Source organism: Ambystoma mexicanum, chromosome 10, assembly GCF_040938575.1.
Source record: "Ambystoma mexicanum isolate Mex_15411 chromosome 10, UKY_AmexF1_1, whole genome shotgun sequence".
NCBI lineage: Eukaryota > Metazoa > Chordata > Amphibia > Caudata > Ambystomatidae > Ambystoma > Ambystoma mexicanum.
Genome location: NC_090932.1, coordinates 1,140,561,591 through 1,140,578,237, shown reverse-complemented (window position 1 = coordinate 1,140,578,237; position 16,647 = coordinate 1,140,561,591). Strand labels below are relative to the sequence as shown.

At 44.2% G+C, this 16,647-nt stretch overlaps 1 protein-coding gene across 1 annotated transcript in view; it reads left to right on the top strand.

The window, feature by feature from the left end:
• Positions 1-16,647, top strand: part of LOC138492090 (N-acetylglucosamine-6-sulfatase-like) — a 248,993-nt gene that overhangs the window by 97,597 nt on the left and 134,749 nt on the right. Inside the window, exon 4 of the mRNA XM_069619057.1 lies at positions 4,661-4,726. Within this exon, the coding sequence (XP_069475158.1) occupies positions 4,661-4,726 (66 nt within the window). The remainder of the gene's footprint in view (positions 1-4,660; positions 4,727-16,647) is intronic.

Genomic DNA, 16,647 nt, shown 5'->3' with positions numbered 1-16,647 from the left:
AATACTGAGAAGCCCTTAGGAGGGCAGGAACCAGATAAACACAGAGGCGGGGAGAATACTGAGAAGCCCTTAGAAGGGGAGGAGCCCGATAAACCAAGAGGCGGGGAGAATACTGAGAAGCCCGTAGACGGGGAGGAGACAGAGAAACCCTGAGGTGGGGAGAATACTGAGAAGCCCTTAGGAGAGGAGGAACCAGATAAACACAGAGGCGGGGAGAATACTGAGAATCCCCTAGATGGGGAGGAGCCAGAGAAACCCTGAGGTGGGGAAAATACTGAGAAGACCGTAGACGGGGAGGAGCCAGAGAAACCCTGAGGTGGGGAGAATACTGAGAAGCCCATAGATGGGGAGGAGCCAGAGGAACCCTGAGGTGGGGAGACTACCAGGAAGCCCCAAGGCGGGGAGAATACCAAGGAGCCGCAGAGGTGGCAGAAGCAGGAGAGATTGAATGGTGGGGAGATGGCAGAGACCCCAAGGTGGGGAACACATGGAGAAACCCCTGAGCGGGGAGAAACCCCAAAAGCGCCAGTGGGCAGAGGGAGAGTGAGACAAGCCCCAGAGTGGGCATTCTATCAAGAAATTCCAATGTGGGAAAAGAGAAAGAGGAAAATCCCAGAGTTGGAAACGAGAGACTGAGTGGAGCCACAGTGTGGGAAGAAAGACTTGAATAGAATTGAGTTGAGAAGGAAAGAGACTGAAAAGGCATTTACTGCATGGTTGGGACTGTGCACCTAGGGGACAGGCCAGTGGGAAATGAGGCACAAGATTCGGTGTCAGAAACGAACCATCATCCCTGTATTCAGACAATCGCCCAAAGTAGTTCTTGATTGTATTATTGGTTTTCTTTGTAGAGGAAGGGAGAGAACATAGGTTAGAGTAGGATTCCTGCACTTTATTTATGTAAGACATCATGACAAGCACTCTTGTACTTCTTTCTGTTAGAATAGGGTTGAACATTCTCCACTTATGGACAGGTTAGAGTTTTGTCTGTTAAAAACAGAATAAAAGAAGTGTTCAAACCACAGGCCTCCTTGTCTGCCTCCTGATTCTGGCCTACCACACAGGGTATTCATTTTATCCGAAGAGGCTTTGTCAATGGAATTCACTGCAGCCGTGTCAGTAAAATCTAGGAATTCCCTCTTCCAGTCATCATTAGGCCGGAAGCCACCCATTCCTGCCTTTTGAGGAGCCTGCCCTGGAAACCAGGGGTGGACTGGCCTATAGGGAACTCTGGAGATTTCCCAGCAGGCCTCTGCACCCTGGGCCTCTTTTCTGTGGTATTTCCAAATGTTCTCATAGGAAAAGCATTGGGCTTGCTGAAAATGTGTCATTTGGGGCCACTCTGAACTTTATTTCCAGGGCCTCTTTTGGTCCCCAGTAATTATTTCCAGGGCCTCTTTTAGTTCCCAGTCCAGCCCTGCTGGAAACTCCCTGTGAGCTGCCCAAAAAAAGTAGTAAACTGTCCAAAACCCAAACAACCTCAAAGGGAAATCCTTAACATTATTTATTTATTAGATATGTCTCCATTACCCCCGCCTACAGCTCCTCTTTGGGAGCGTTCCCACAAGTAATTTGCGATCAGGGTTTGGAGGGAGATGGGACATAGATGTGTCCTGAGAGGGGCTTTCCTCTAATCTCTTTCAGCATGATATCCTCGTCTCCTATATGCACTGATTATGGCAACTCCCTAAGTGTTATGAATTAGTCGCCTACCGGCCCCCGAATACAGATATACAACCCGAACGCGATTACCGTTCACCAAGATACTACAAGCAAGTCTGTACAGTTAAATTAACAAACATGTACTGATACAAACAATTGCTATATTTTCAAATACTCAAAGGCAAAGTTGGGTCTTCTCCCGGGAGCAATAAGAACAAAGGATGGAGACTGGGGAGAAGAAACCCATATGTTGGATCACTATTGGGATTGGTGAAATGAAATAGGGTCATGGTGGGATAAGGATTATGGCAGTGGTAGTCACAAGAAAAGAAACACTTTGCTAAATGTTACGCTTTTCGTACAGATATAAAGAATAACATCTAGAGAAAATAGAGTTGCATAATAGGCCGCCTCTGTGCCATGCCATAGAATGTACAGTATGGTTTGGCAAGCAAAAGCAATTCCGCCAGCTTTGTGCTCTGGCGGAAACTTGGACCATGCAAAACCACTGCTTTTAACTAAAAGATCAACAGCTAGAACATTGGACGATGAGCTACGAAGAACCCGAACCAAGCCTGGAATTGGCTGAAAACCTTCACTCTTCTGGACCAGCCCCTGGACTGAGTTGGACTACCTTTTTTATTGTACACATTTACAAAAACAGAAAAAAGAAATGCTACATGCATACATACACATTTCCATAGATTAATACATCAACAAAATACTATTACAGTAGTGCAATTCCATAATTTCACAGTAATTACAATTCATCTGTTAGTTTAAAAAAATAAGTAAAATGCAAGTCACAATTAATAGAGAGGTTGGTTGTTCACTAAAAATCTCATGTCAGAAAGCAGTTTCATTCAGGTACTTGGTATCATGTACGTATTTACTAAAACATGGTACTCTTAAAAGCTGAAGAGCTGGACAGTGAATACAAATGTGCTTTAAGGTTTCCACCTCTACCAGAACAAATCTACATTCATGAAGCACCTTGGCTTCATGCTGCGTGATGGCTATTTACTCGGAAACAAAAGGAGAGCTTGGCAGTCCAGCCCTCCTCCTGTTTCTGAGTAGAGACATCAAGCAGCCAGTGTAGCTGAAGCCCTGCACGGTTACATAGGCTGCTTGCAGGTGTCAGTACTTCTGAAGTGCTGACACCTGCTGGCAGCTTGTGTAACTGCAGCGCTTCGCCTACACAGGCTGCACGACTGAGGTGTCTGCGTGGCTGGGGCTAGTCGGGGGTGGTCCCTGGCAGGCCCCGGCTCGGGAGCCCTTTTCGGAGACTGCCGGGGCTCGGTCCCTTCTAGCCCCAGCCCACTTAAAGCCCTGCTGCTTGAGATTCACCCGATTCTGATGAGGGAGGCTCCTTTTGGATGACATTTTACAGCTATTTATTGTTGAAGGCATCAAATTTGGAGGAGTGGCACGGTATGCCGTGTTTTGACACCACGCTTTTGTCGCCGTCTAGATCGGCGCAGAGCCCTTTACATGACAGCTCCATCTATTAAGCGGCTAGTGTTTGCTTAAATATACTGTCAACCAAAGCATTGCATTTTACTGTGCCTCAGTTGAGGGTATATTTAAGCAAATCTAAATATCTAGGCGTGCAGTTCCCTGCACCCTGCTGGCCGCAGCCTACCGGGGCGCCTTAAAGGGACCTGCGCCCAAGGCGCCATGCCTAAAAGGTTGGCACTGAAAGCGCTCCGCTGGAATGTCCAGCTTAACAAGTGGCATTATATTTAAGAATTAGTGAGCTCAGATGAGGTGAACTAAAACATAAGATGACTGCACCCTAGTGAAGGTGTGAAGGGCAGCCTATTGTCCTGAGATACTGCTGTGCTCAAGGCAATCATCCCCCCCACCGGGAGGGTGCACCATTGCTCGGCCCTGATTGCTGCTTTTTGTCTAAGGTGGAGCCAGGTTGCAAGTTGACTTTCATGCTTCGTGGTCAGGTAGGCATGTTTTGCAGCGGCTGGGCCCAGGAACATCATGGAGTAGAGTCCGCCATGCAGTCAGCGCTCTGCGGTGGCAACCTTCAGTTTCTCTGAGATGGACCGGACACTGAAGTTCACCAGGCACTGAGCTTTGAACTATATCTCTTTATGCACTGAAATCCAATCCTGTTATTGACCAGTACTTTCTATGATTGAATTTTCTTTTTCATATCAATAATAATAGCAACAATGACCATGTAGGACAGGATCTGTTTCTTTAAGATTTACACTAAAGGTTCTGCAGCCATTCTGAACATCCTAAAACTCCAGCAACGTGTGTGACCATCCCACAGTTGATATTGATATTGATATTTTATTTCTATCGCGCTCATACACAAGTGTTTCAGAGCGCGACAAGGCAAGGGAGGGGAACAGAGGAGAACAAAACAGCGATCTTACTAGGCCCAGTGACATTGAGAACGCGCAAGTGCAGGGTAGAGGGGGAAGGGGGAAAAGTGCATGGAAGGGGGAACAAAAGGAGAGTGCGGAGCGAGAAGGAAAAAACTACAAAAATAATAAAATAATAAATAAAAAGGTAGCAAACAGTTACAAGTGGTTGCAATCTTAGGATCTCCGGATCTCAGCAGATGGGTTCATGAGATCTGAAGATGGTTGTTGACGATCAGCGGATGCGTTACTGCGACATTTTATATATATTTGAAGTTTATCTGAAGACCCATGTATTAGGGATGTGTTAGAGATGTATTACACGTATGTATGTACCTTTGCTTTCTATTGATTGGCTCACCCCATGTTGTTTTGAGCATTGGCCTTTCTGTTTTTCTGCATTTGTAAAATAAAAAATTGAAACCAGAGTATCTGTGATCTAAAGATGGATACCGGGAATCATCAGGGGACCAGAGAATCTGTCAAATGTGGTGTGCCTGGATATGTGCGCTTAGGTGCATACCTGCCCTATGTGTACATGTTTGTTCTTTTTCTGGCAGTGTTTTGGCTTTTTCGGCAAGGTCCTTGCCTGACATGTGTCTCCTTTGTCATAGTACGGACAAGCAAAGGCCGGAGGCGTGCAGCACATACCCCCAGGATGGCAGATTTGGAACGGACTGGTCGGTAACTCTCACTTTCACTTTCTTTTGAATTACACTGTATGTTGAGGACTCATTTGAGCTTAAAGCAAAACTGAATCAAACTAGGCTTGCCTGTATGAATAGTGCACCCTGCCTCCCCTGCACACGCTGCTGCTCCCCCAAATTCTGCCCCATATTTTATATTATATGTATTGTATAAAACCGGCATTGGCGAGTCACCCAGCATTGAAGCAATTAAAGACTGTCCTTCCCAGAAAGCAAAGAACCTGCAACACACCCCAAGCAAGGGAAAAGGCACTCTGCCTGCTATGTTACAGCTTCCTGGGCATGCTATGCATCTCTGTTAGGCCAGCCCTCTTCACAATCTAAAATTAGGTCTATCAGAGATTGTCAGTTACCACGTGGCCTCGTAAGTGGCAAGTGTTGCTAATTTGGTGGAAGTCATTTGGCAATTATTTGACTTCGAGTGGCAGCTGTTTAACATGTTTAAAACCCACAAAAGCATGGAGCTCGTAGGTTCATCATAGTTTCTTGGTTTTCTTGTGCTATTTAATTCGGCAGCAATGTTCCAAATGTTCAGTCGGGTTTTGCCAAACGCAGTCAAGGCAGTTTCTCTAGACAATATTGTGCCCTGGGCGAAACACCAGAATGCGCCCCCTCGTTGCTCCTCTACTGATGCACGGCACTGCCTCTCCAAAATCACTAAATCATTACAATTTAAATACCATTTAATGGACTTGTACTTAAAGTAGTGGACAATGTATGCAACAATATTTTTTAAATTAATTCATTTTCTATCTCATGTTTTTATTCGTTTTCTAAATGAAGGTAGCTCTCTAGAGGATGCTTCTGCAAAAGCGTCTATTGCTGCTGCTGTGATCTGCTGTTCTGAAATGTTGCCCTCAATTGAAATTAGCACCTAGGGCGGTGGGGGGGGCGCAGCCAATCAGGATCTGGGCATCGCGGGCTGAAACCTGTAATCGCAGCCCGCGTTTCATGGAACAGGCAGGCTGCCTCCCCCGCCGCGGACTCCCTCCCGCCACCCCCTCCACCTTCCTTATTTTTTTTTTGTTTGTAAAAAAAAAATCTCAACTCCCTCCCCACTTACCTGATTGTGGCAGCAGAGCTGCCCACCGCAGCAGCTTCCCTTTTCCGGCCGCCGTGGTCATTATCGGAGGGGTTCTGTACGTACACCTTCTATAACCATGGCGCCATTTTGGTTAAGTATTTTCATTCATTAAACGGGACGCACGTGGTGTCCCGTTGAATGTATATACTTGCTTTTTCGCACCCCGGCTTACCGCTTTGGTAACCCAGGTGCTAATAGCGTTAATCCCACTGTTCCAAGGGCTGGAGCGGGGGTGGGGAGGGTAATGGACCGGTGCCCCCGTTCCAGCCCTTGGAATGGGGGGTTAACGCAATAGTGTAACAAGAGCAAATAGCTCCCCAATAAAGGAAAAGAGGCTATGGTGAAAAAGAAGGCAGTTCTCAGCTGTTTTAAATAAGGTTAGGGTATAATTAAGGAATGCCTTCAAACTACTACAATGCACTATAGGGGAAGACCAGAGAAGTAGAAAGGCTATGACGTGGAGCACTCATGTCGCCTTATGATCTACACACCTAGACAAAATATAACAATACTTGCCAAATGGTGCGAGTGCAAGAGCATGTAATGGAAAACCTGGTATATGGTGAGAGAACCCGAGTACAGGATGGCAATATCGAGAAATGGCATCAGTACTTAAGCATGTAATAGCAACAGATACTTTCCTGGACATATAATGTTAGCTTTTGGCAAATGACTGCATGACGGATGGATAGCTCATGTGCAACATGCTGGTTTTGGGAATGGCATGAGGCCTTGTGAGAAGTTTGAAACCCTGGTTGCAAGGCCCTTCTTCATCACCCACCACCAGATCAAAACTGAAAAAAAAGATTTGTCATGTAGTGGATCTGGTGGAAATGTGTAGTAAGGTTCTTTGCAAAATTGGCTTATCATAACATGAACTTATTATAAATCCAGTCAATCTCAAAAAAGTGTTATACAGGGATGACTGGCGGAGTACAGTAGAGGAATTTCATGCATACAAGTCACATGGCCATTTGAAATTTGACTACAAAAGACTGGGAACTCTAGCACCTTATCTCTTGCGATATCCAAACAGACATATTAGAAGAGAATTTCTAACATTTAAGTTGAATTTGCATCCAACTGGAGATGTTCTTGTAAGATATGGTTTGCCAACTGTGAATGGTGCGTTTTGTTGTTTTTGCAATGATAAAACTATTAACGAATTACTTTGCCATTTGGTTACACAATGTCCAGCTCTACAGGAGGAAAAGTTGGTCCTCTTCAAAAAACAAATGGGCTGGAGACATCCTAATGTTAGCAATGAGGAAGAAGTTTGGATTGCATGCTTGTCTGGTCGGGTCGACTGCCCTCATTGGTGATAGCCATTGTGTGATTTAGAGATAGTCTCCACATTAAATATTGAACAAAATAAAGAGTAAGAAGGTTAGATTTTAAAAAGTGAAAGTAATTGTGCACTGAATGAAATCGTGTTTTATTTTATAATAAGATGTTTGAGATAATTATCGCAGTGAAAAATAGCTTTTTCAATGTATCGAATGAAATTATTTGTATAAATGTGTTATATATGCTTTATTTTGATAAATCTGCTGTTTCTACTGTGTGTTTTGATAATGGTCAAAAGTTGATTGTTTTAACTATATGACCAATAAAATAAAAAAAATAATAATGTAAAAGAAAAACGGTTTGTTCTTCTTTGCTCGTGCTGATCTTGGTTTCCCTGACACGAGCAAGCATAAACATCAGACACTGCAGTCGTGTCCATGAACCGCTCCTCTGCTTCAGAGTTTCCTGCAATGTCCCACGATCCACGGTTAGAGTTTCCATGCAAGGCTTCAGTGGGATTTGGAGGCATCCAGGGAGCAATCTTGGTGACTAAGTCTGAGTTAATAGTGACTGCAGGTTTTGTAAGGCCAGTAGGAGAATCTCTCGCCCCACACCAGAGTCACTGAATGTGACCAGGGTATCCTCCCAATATCATCGACTAACTTGAGGAGGTACCAGACCCCTGACCAGACTAGATGTCTCTAGAACCTGTAAGCTGTCTTTGTCCAGTGTTAATGCAATCCACAGTGGTGAGTACAGGCCCACTCCTACGTATTTATTTGTGATTTGCAACTGTTAAATCAGTGTTGCAGTCTTAGTGCTGTATGTGGTGTGAGAAACCTGAAGGTATCACTCGCTAGTCCCCGGGGATCTGTTATCCAGGTGGCCAGGACACGGCCATCGCTATTGGAACCAATTCCTGGGGGTGGACCAGTGCGGGAGAATCACCTGGATGAGCGGTCTCCGGGGAGTGGAAGTGGGATACTGAAGGGTGAGATCCCCTTCCTTTTGACACCTTTTCCCCACCCTACCCGGTAGGAAACTCTACCCCTATCCCCCTTTTCCGACACAAACACTTTCTCACACCGTGAAAGACAACGGACTAACACCAGCGCCGTTTACCTGGCATGCCCCAACACAAGGGTAAGGCAGAGTCATGCAATTGTTTATAACTACACACACTTGACTGCCCTTTCCCTTCCCACAGGGATAAAAGGCGGAGCACTAGAGCACACTTTGAGCAAGGCCGAACCCAAAAAATGATAGGCCCATTACATTGTTGGACGTAGAAGTAAAACATCTGTAGGAGTGGGCTGAGTCTATTGGGCGCCCAACTAAGCTTCAGAGAGGCTTTCAGAAAGGGTGTTCGACTAGCTTGAATGGTCTGATAGTGTGAGCCCTACAAGAAGACGCTTGGGGTGGGGGGAGTTGGAGAAACATTTGTGGCTTAATTGAACCTCTCAGCAGCTTTTGACTGGGTGGGCTATGATAGATTGTGGGCTAGGCTGGCTGCTTGGGGGCAGCTGGGAGGTCTTTTGAGGTTGATAATGGGCCTACATGAAAATTCGTGATAAGAGTCAGACTAAATAAGGATGGGATTCATCAAGGTTTATTCCGACTCCGTCCGGACTGAGATAAGGATGCTTTTGGCCCCTTATGTCTTTAATTTAGATGTCTTGGATGTTGGAGATTTCCTAGAAGGAAAATGGTTTGTTAAGCCAAAATTGGGTTCTTTGAAAATCCCTGGGATTATTTATGCAGATGATGTTTTAATTTTTGATAAAATGAAGATAGGCCTGCAACGTCTTTTAATAGCTTTTAGGGATTATGCCCATTTGAATGGGTTACAAATCAATCCTGAAAAAAACAGGATCCTTGAGCTGTTAAAAAGGAAAAAAGTTTGTTCACCTAAGTGGTTTTTGGAAAAGGTTGCTTATCAGGTGCCAATAGCATTACTTATCTGGGTTTCCACATAACAGCAAACCAGGGTTTCTGAAATATTGAGATAATTTTAAAACAAAAAGTTGTTGCTCTAACAAATCACTTAATAAGAATGGATACCAAGTATGGGCGATTCTCTCTGAAACCTGCCATTAATTTCTGTATGGGGAAGATCATCCCGAAATTGACCTATGGTATGGAACTATATGTTGAGGAATCCATTGGCATGTTAGATAAACTTGAGGCATATATCTGGAGATGGGTGCTGAGAGTACCTAATAGCGTCCCAGTTTCTGCTATACACTTTGAACTGGGATTGCCATCCCTTAGGGCATGGTACAGTGGAAACTATTGATGTTGTTTGCGTGCCTCAATAATGCAGGAAAGGACTCCCTTTATGAAGACATGAAGTGCTAGTGAGGCAGGGTTGCAGTATAAGCCTTATGGGAGAGTGTCTTCTGCCTGTGTGGGAAAATTGAATGGAATTCATGAGGATGTGGAGATGCTAAAGTGTCGAGTCGTGGAAACCCAGCTTCCTATTTCATTCAGTTCCCTAACCTTTTTGACAGGCAATCCTCCTTTTAAGGTGGAATTTTCACCCTACACTGGAAGTTCAACTGAGGAAGAAACTGATTGGTGCTCATGAGAGCTGCTGCAGATTTTGTAAGGATGTAGAAACTAGCAAACATCTGTTTTTGGAGTATTCTGCAATTTCAACTCTGAGTGACGTCTTTTGGAAAGATGATGAGGCTTATCAAATGGGTCGGCCTGGAAGGTGTGTGTAAAAGGTGCTTAAACCCAGATTTGACTTCAGTGGGGGTGGCCGTGACAGGTTTTATTAAAGCATTAAACCTGTTAAATTAATAAGAAAATGTATGAATCGCAGGACAAATCTCTTTTGTTCCATCTGCAAAAGTTGAGGGGTGTAATGGTTTGGGTACCTTTGTACTTATGAACTGTTGTTTTACTCTTGATGATGCCTTGCTTGTTGTGACTTATTGTGTTGGGGTTGAAGTGTTAATCATGATGTATTTTAACCAATGGAAAATGCATTTAATCTAATAGGGTTTTTTAATTAATGAGCGATGGTTGTATGTACTGGATATTGTATCCTCAAGTGCTTCTTGTTTTTGATTCTATCTTCTGAATTGTAAAGTTTCTTTCTTCTATGAACCATAAACAATAAAAAAAGAAAATACTGATTGGCCATTCCTTTATTTTGGTGTCTTGTACTACTGCTATTTGTGTGGCTACTGTTTCACATTCACACTTCCCTTATGAGTATGGCCTACACTCGGCTCACGTTTTCGACTGTGTCTGTTTAACCTTTATGATTGGGATCACTTTTGTTTTGTAGAAGTGTGAGAGCTGAGCAGGCGGTTTAGCCACTACTCATCCTTGTACTCCTGCAGGGCATAATTAATTTCTTCACAACACTTTGATCTTTGCCTAATTCCTTGCACCCTCATTTTGCCCAAAGCTATACACCTCCTCTTCCCACACTTGCCTATTCATAAGCACTCACTTTTGCTCCCCATCTCTATTTGTTTATCTCCCCTGCTTCCCCCCTCACCGTTCTATACTAACTTCAACAGCTTCATATTGACTTCCCCTTTGAACAGGTTCTGCCCCTCCCATTGCAATTTGTTGTTTTCTCCAAGAGGCCTTGCAAATGCTTGACACTTCCTGTTTTTGTACAGCATTTGAATTGGAGCCTCCCTGTTGGTTATGGTTCACTGGAGTGACCATTATTTTCTCAAAACCTTGCTAAGTTTAACGCTTCTCTTATACAAACTGTTGTGTGTGCATTTTACTGTTTCCAAGTGGCTGCCCTGGCCTCTGACGTCTTTTGAAGCCACTGGAATGTGTCATAAAAGCCTTTGTACACTATCTCACTTATTATTTTCTTTTCAGTTTTTCTAGTTTGACATACTAGGAAGCCTCTGTTTTTTGTGGAACTTCCCATTTCCTTTGCATCATATATGCATCATGCCTGTCTTTGTGTCTCTTGTGTGTCTTTAATCTTGGAGGGGGGGGTTTATAAAACACCGAAGCCTCTTTTGACCACGAGCTGAATTACATCCTGGTGTTAGTAGTCTTCCATTCTAGATAGGCGATGGTCCTACAGTCAGACTCTTTTTGCTTTGACTATTTCTGTAGAGATCTGTAGATTAGTTGTGTGGGTACTGTGACAATGTTGTCTTTTCTCCCCTAGTGGGTGACCGCTAACAGATAGTCCCCCTGGGGGTGGTACTCAGTGGGAGGATCTCATGGGGAGGGTTCCCCCTCTGTGGGACGGGGGATGACTATCTGAAGAGAATGCAGTATCCCTGCCAATCACCTGCCCCTATTACCCCTTCCTACAACCCTAACAACAACCCCTTCATTGTTGTTGTCATGTGTTGTCACCCTACCATTCCCCTAGAAAGTGCTGGGATGAGGAATAATAGGGATTACCTAAGTGAAGATCCCTTTCCCATTACTGTGACAAAGAAGTACTCCAGTGACTCAGTATTGTGACGAGCAGTCTAGTGGTTACCGACTTCCTATTGGTCCAACAGCAGTTGAACTAGAGGAGGGACACCAGGAAGTGTTGTCAATCTGCCCTGGAGGAGCAAGGAGTAGGAAAACTGTGTTCTGATGAGAAGGTTCTGTGGACCGGTTTGCCTACCAGAGAGAGGGGGAACCTTTGCATGCCAGCAAAGTAGAGAGAGCTGGAAGAATCCGAAGAGTTTCTTAATCCCAGACACATGTTTCGGCCATGTTGTGCCTACTCAGTGAAGTGAAGCAGAGCCTCTCCAAGGCACAGTGAGCAAGTGGTCCACGTTTGGAGTACCCTGGGTTACCTAAGGTGAGGAGAATTGCCTAGCATTTCAGTGCTGGACTACCTAAGTAGGTGGGACCAGACTGCTATGCCCATTGATATTTCTCCTCTGTGAAAGGTACAGTTAGCTAAAACATGGTTGAAGACCCTCCTGGGTGGGAACCTGCCCAGTGAACAGGTTATTTGGCCGTGTTTGTTCTCAGTAGAGGGGATTCCAGAACTTTGTATATATGTTTAGGGACTTGGGGTTTCACCCAAAGTTACCCAGGGTAATCCAGACGTGGACCCCTTGCTCACTGTGCTTGGAGAGCCACAGCTTCACCTCACTGATGAGGCCCGACTAGGCCGAAGCACGTGTCTCGTGTTTCTGTTGGTACTCTTGTTCAGAGGAGAATTGCCTAACATTTCGGTGCTGGACTGACGAAGTGGGTGAGACCAGACTGATATTGCTGAGAGGCAGATGAATGCGTCATTCATAGCGTCAGCCCCTCTGGCTCCTCTATATCATAAGAACGAGAGGAGCGTGTCATTTATGGCGTCTGCCCCTTCCCTGCACCGTACCGCAAGTTAGAGAGACGCTATTCACCAAGGCAACCCTACAGACCTTATCCTGGATCAATCGATGAAGAGATGAATCTGCAAGCTGAAGAAGCAATGAACAAGATGTAAACTCAAGACGACGAGAGCAAGCGACAGCACTGCCAAACTGACACACACAGACACATTAGACACAAAGCAGATATGCACTCACCATGAAGATACAGACATTAGGTCAAACGTGCATTTAGACATGAAGAATATTACCTGCAACCAATAGACACTAGTGAACATATCATAATCGATGTGCATGCTAAAACGCGAGGCAAATAAGATACATGCAAAGCTTGCTTAATGTGGAAATGCAACAGTGACGAGTGACCATTTTGGATAAAATGGACGGCGCAACCACTTTAGAGTGGATGGAAAGCATAGAAGAAGCCTCAGTGCTGCAGGGGTATTCAGCGTGCTGACTTAGCTGAAAATACAGATCCGCGCAGGCCAGACAATAGCTGCACAACTCCTGCCAAGGTTATTGTGGAAAAGCGAAGTTTGGATAGCCCTGAAGAGAACAGAAGATAATAATTCATTCCCAAGCTTAAGGCATATTTCTCTTAGATTAAGTAAAGAAACAAAGAGCCCTTGAGAGCCTGGTGCCCACTCATTAAGGCTTAATATTGGAAGAAAGGTAGAGCGAACAAGTCTCCAGTGGCCAGAGGGAGTAAAGACACCTGTATTAATATGAGCTAAAATCCTAGTTAAAGCCAAGCAGAATAATTCAAAATGTGGTCTCCTCACACATGACCAATTGTTGGAGAACAGAGCCTATTAATTAGCCCAGATACAGATAGGGCCATGCCTTCACTCCCTTAGGTTCTCGGAACAAAGCTAACAGACAAAGCCATGTTCAAAGCTAAAATGCTTGCTTGTGGCCTAGGAAATCAGAGATGGTGTCTGATTTAATTGGAAGAAGCAGCACCTTGATGCCGCTCCCCCTACCACTAGTGTTGCTCATTTGCTGATGACCTGCCAAGTATACAAGGTTGGCAAAACCAATGCCAACCTATCAGCGCTCTCAAAATGAGGCCCTCTTGTAACTAGTTTGTTGTTATGAAAATGTCTTTTTTGTCTGTATCATTTGTAGGGATGGTTTAAGGTGGGGTCATCAGATATCTGTAGCCAATGAAAACACTAACCCCTATAGATTTCATATGTAGACAATTCCCCTTACCAATCCACAATGCCTTTAGGTTTTTGTAACCAAGATTGTATGTAATGAGACTTCAATCGTGATGTATTTTGAGTTAAAAAATTGTGATTTCTTATGGGAACCTTTCAGAGCGTGGATAACTTGGTGTTTATTGCTTTCTCTGTTTTATCTGAATTATTAATAAAACAAGCCTTTGCCAATTACCTTGACTAGTTCCGTTATTGGGTGTGGGACTTCCGGCCTGTCTGTTCTGCTAAGACTGGGGCTTTCTAGTCCATCCGTACAATATGCAACAGATATTTATCCTCTGTGAAAGGTACAGTGAGCTAAAACGTGGTTGTAGACTCTCCTGAGCGGGACCCTAGCCAGAGAACAGGCTATTTGTCCATGTTCTCTCAGAGGAGCTCCCAGACCTTTGTATATAACTCGCAGTATAGTTAGCGACTCTGAAACACCAACATTCATGCAATGCCAATATATCCAAAACATGGCTTCTGCGCACTTGGCAGGGCCACCGGCAGGGCCCCCATCTCACAATAAAATAACCCTTGTGCTGGTATTGTTAGGAATGTTGGGGAGGGTGGGGCAAGGTCAACTTGAAACAATGGAATGATTGTGAAAACACAAGTGTCAGGAACACATATGGCAGGCGACAGAAACACTGACCCCCACAGTCAAATAACACATGCGCGCAACTGTACAATCAGAAATGCACGACTTTCAGAACCACTTAAGCGGCTGAACACTATCCACTGAATCGGCAAAGCAAGGAGCTATGCTACAGAAATCCTGCTGCCCGTATTTAGTCAAAATGGTGGGCGGCTTTTATCAAAACTAGGGCTGAACTTCTCCACAAAAGGAGCAGGCACACAAGTGTGGCAAAACTTCATAAAACCATTACATCTTAACCAATCCAGCCTTGAGTTCAGTAAACATGTACACGTAAATAAAGTTAAACAAGGGCAGTCTGCATGAGGGCAGTCCACGTAGGCATGGCTAGACTGATTTATAAACCATGTTGTTATTGCTGAGATTGTGAGTGTTTGGAGGCAGAGGAAAGGCGGCATTGCGGAGTGTTAAAGGCAGAAAGCAAATTATCTGGAGGTGAAACAGGAAGGAGGAGGCTGGAGGGAGGAAACCTGGAGGGCAGGAGAGGAGATTGGAAGAGGTGATGAAGAGTAAGGAGGTGGGGAGAAAAGAGGTGCCTAAGAGAAATTCGATGTATCATGGAGATTCTGTATAGGCTTTCGTAAAATCAATAACATTTCAAGGTTCAGTGCACATCCAATGTCATACATTGACGAGCTGATCGAAAGGGTAGGAACAACTCTCTAGATCTTCATGCTTAACCTGATCAAATACTACTTCCAAATACCTCTGGCAACTGATGTTCATGAAGAAAATGCCTTCTTTTGTCCTGCTGGGCTGTCCCATTTACAGTTTTGCCATTTGGACTCCATGGAACCCCAACCACCTTCCCACGCATGATCAATGATATCTTGCAACCACCCAGGAATATACAGATGCATACCTAGATGAAATCGTGGTGCGCAGTAAGATCAGGTCAGAGCACATGCCCCATTTGTACCCAGTGTCCCAGAGTCTAAAGAGAGCAGTATTGAAAGACAACCAGGACAAGTGCAAATGTGTGTTGCCTTCATGAAGTTATTTTGGCTTCAAAATCTGGAAGACACCATGCAGCTGCAAGAGATGCAATCCAGATGGTTCCACCACCTATGATGAATGGAGAACTTGGAGCTTTTCTAGGCAAATTTGATTGTTACCAAATCTTCATCCCGTTTCTTTCAACCGTAGTGGGACCACTCACCAATTTGCTTTAAGTTTATCAAGGTCACCTAAACTAACTTGACAGAGTTGGCCTTTTCAAATAATTGAATACATTGAATAACTAATTTTGCTATCCACCCCTCCTCATAATGTTGTTCTTTAGGCAGACATTTATTTTTCAGACACAGGCTTCTAGGGTTGGGCTTGATCTTGTTCTGTTGTAGTACAGAATGGGAACAATCCTTTCTTTACCTATGCTGCAAACTCTTGCATACAGAAAGGAATTCTGTGGTCTTGGAACTAGTGTGCCTGGCAATATAATGGGCCATAGATGCCGTACAATATCCTATGGGGTGCACATTTACCTTTATCACAGATGTAGAGAAGCAGATTTATATGTCATTTATAGAGCTCACCTCCGTCATACTGGAAGAACAGCAAGAAAACTGTGTATGACACCTAGTATCACCCAAATACCACATCATAGGTATGAGAGACGGAATGCTCTCAGACAACCGTATCGAATGTATCCTCGAACTGAGGCGGTAGCCATGAGTGTGCAGACACCACTGGACATAGAAGATCGATAAGCGAAGTCTGACAGATTAAACGTGACGCCACTGAGAAGAAGAGATACGTGGATGCACTGAAACTGATGTATGAACATTTAAAGAATGAAAATGTGATTGAAGTCGCAATGTAAACATATGCAAATATGAAGAAAAGTATATACACTGAGAAGATAAGTAACAAGGTAGACACGCAGAAACGCAAGGTAGATAAGACAATACAGAAGCTTGCTAAAGGAGGAAATATAACGCGAGTAAAGAAGCCATGTTGAGAAAATGGACGTCGACATCATATAATAGTAAGCGAGAAGCTCGAGATGGAACCCAAGGTTGCAGAGCTGACAGGCGCTGGAATACAGATCTGTGCAGAACAATGGATATTTGCTTGGCTCAGAATCATGGATGCTGCAGCAAGAAGTAACTGCAAAGCACGAAAGGAGCCAAAGACGATAAGCTAGATATGCAGGACATACTTCTCCCGATTAAGCAAAGGAGTGAATTATTGTGAGTGCCAAGTATTGTGCAATCAAAGATGTATAAAGCACATGCAAGAAGGAGCAACCAACTCTCCAGAGGCCCACGAGAGTAATAGCACCCAAAATAATTGAAACAAAAAGCACTAAATAAATGGACAGAATGGACAGAATCATAGTC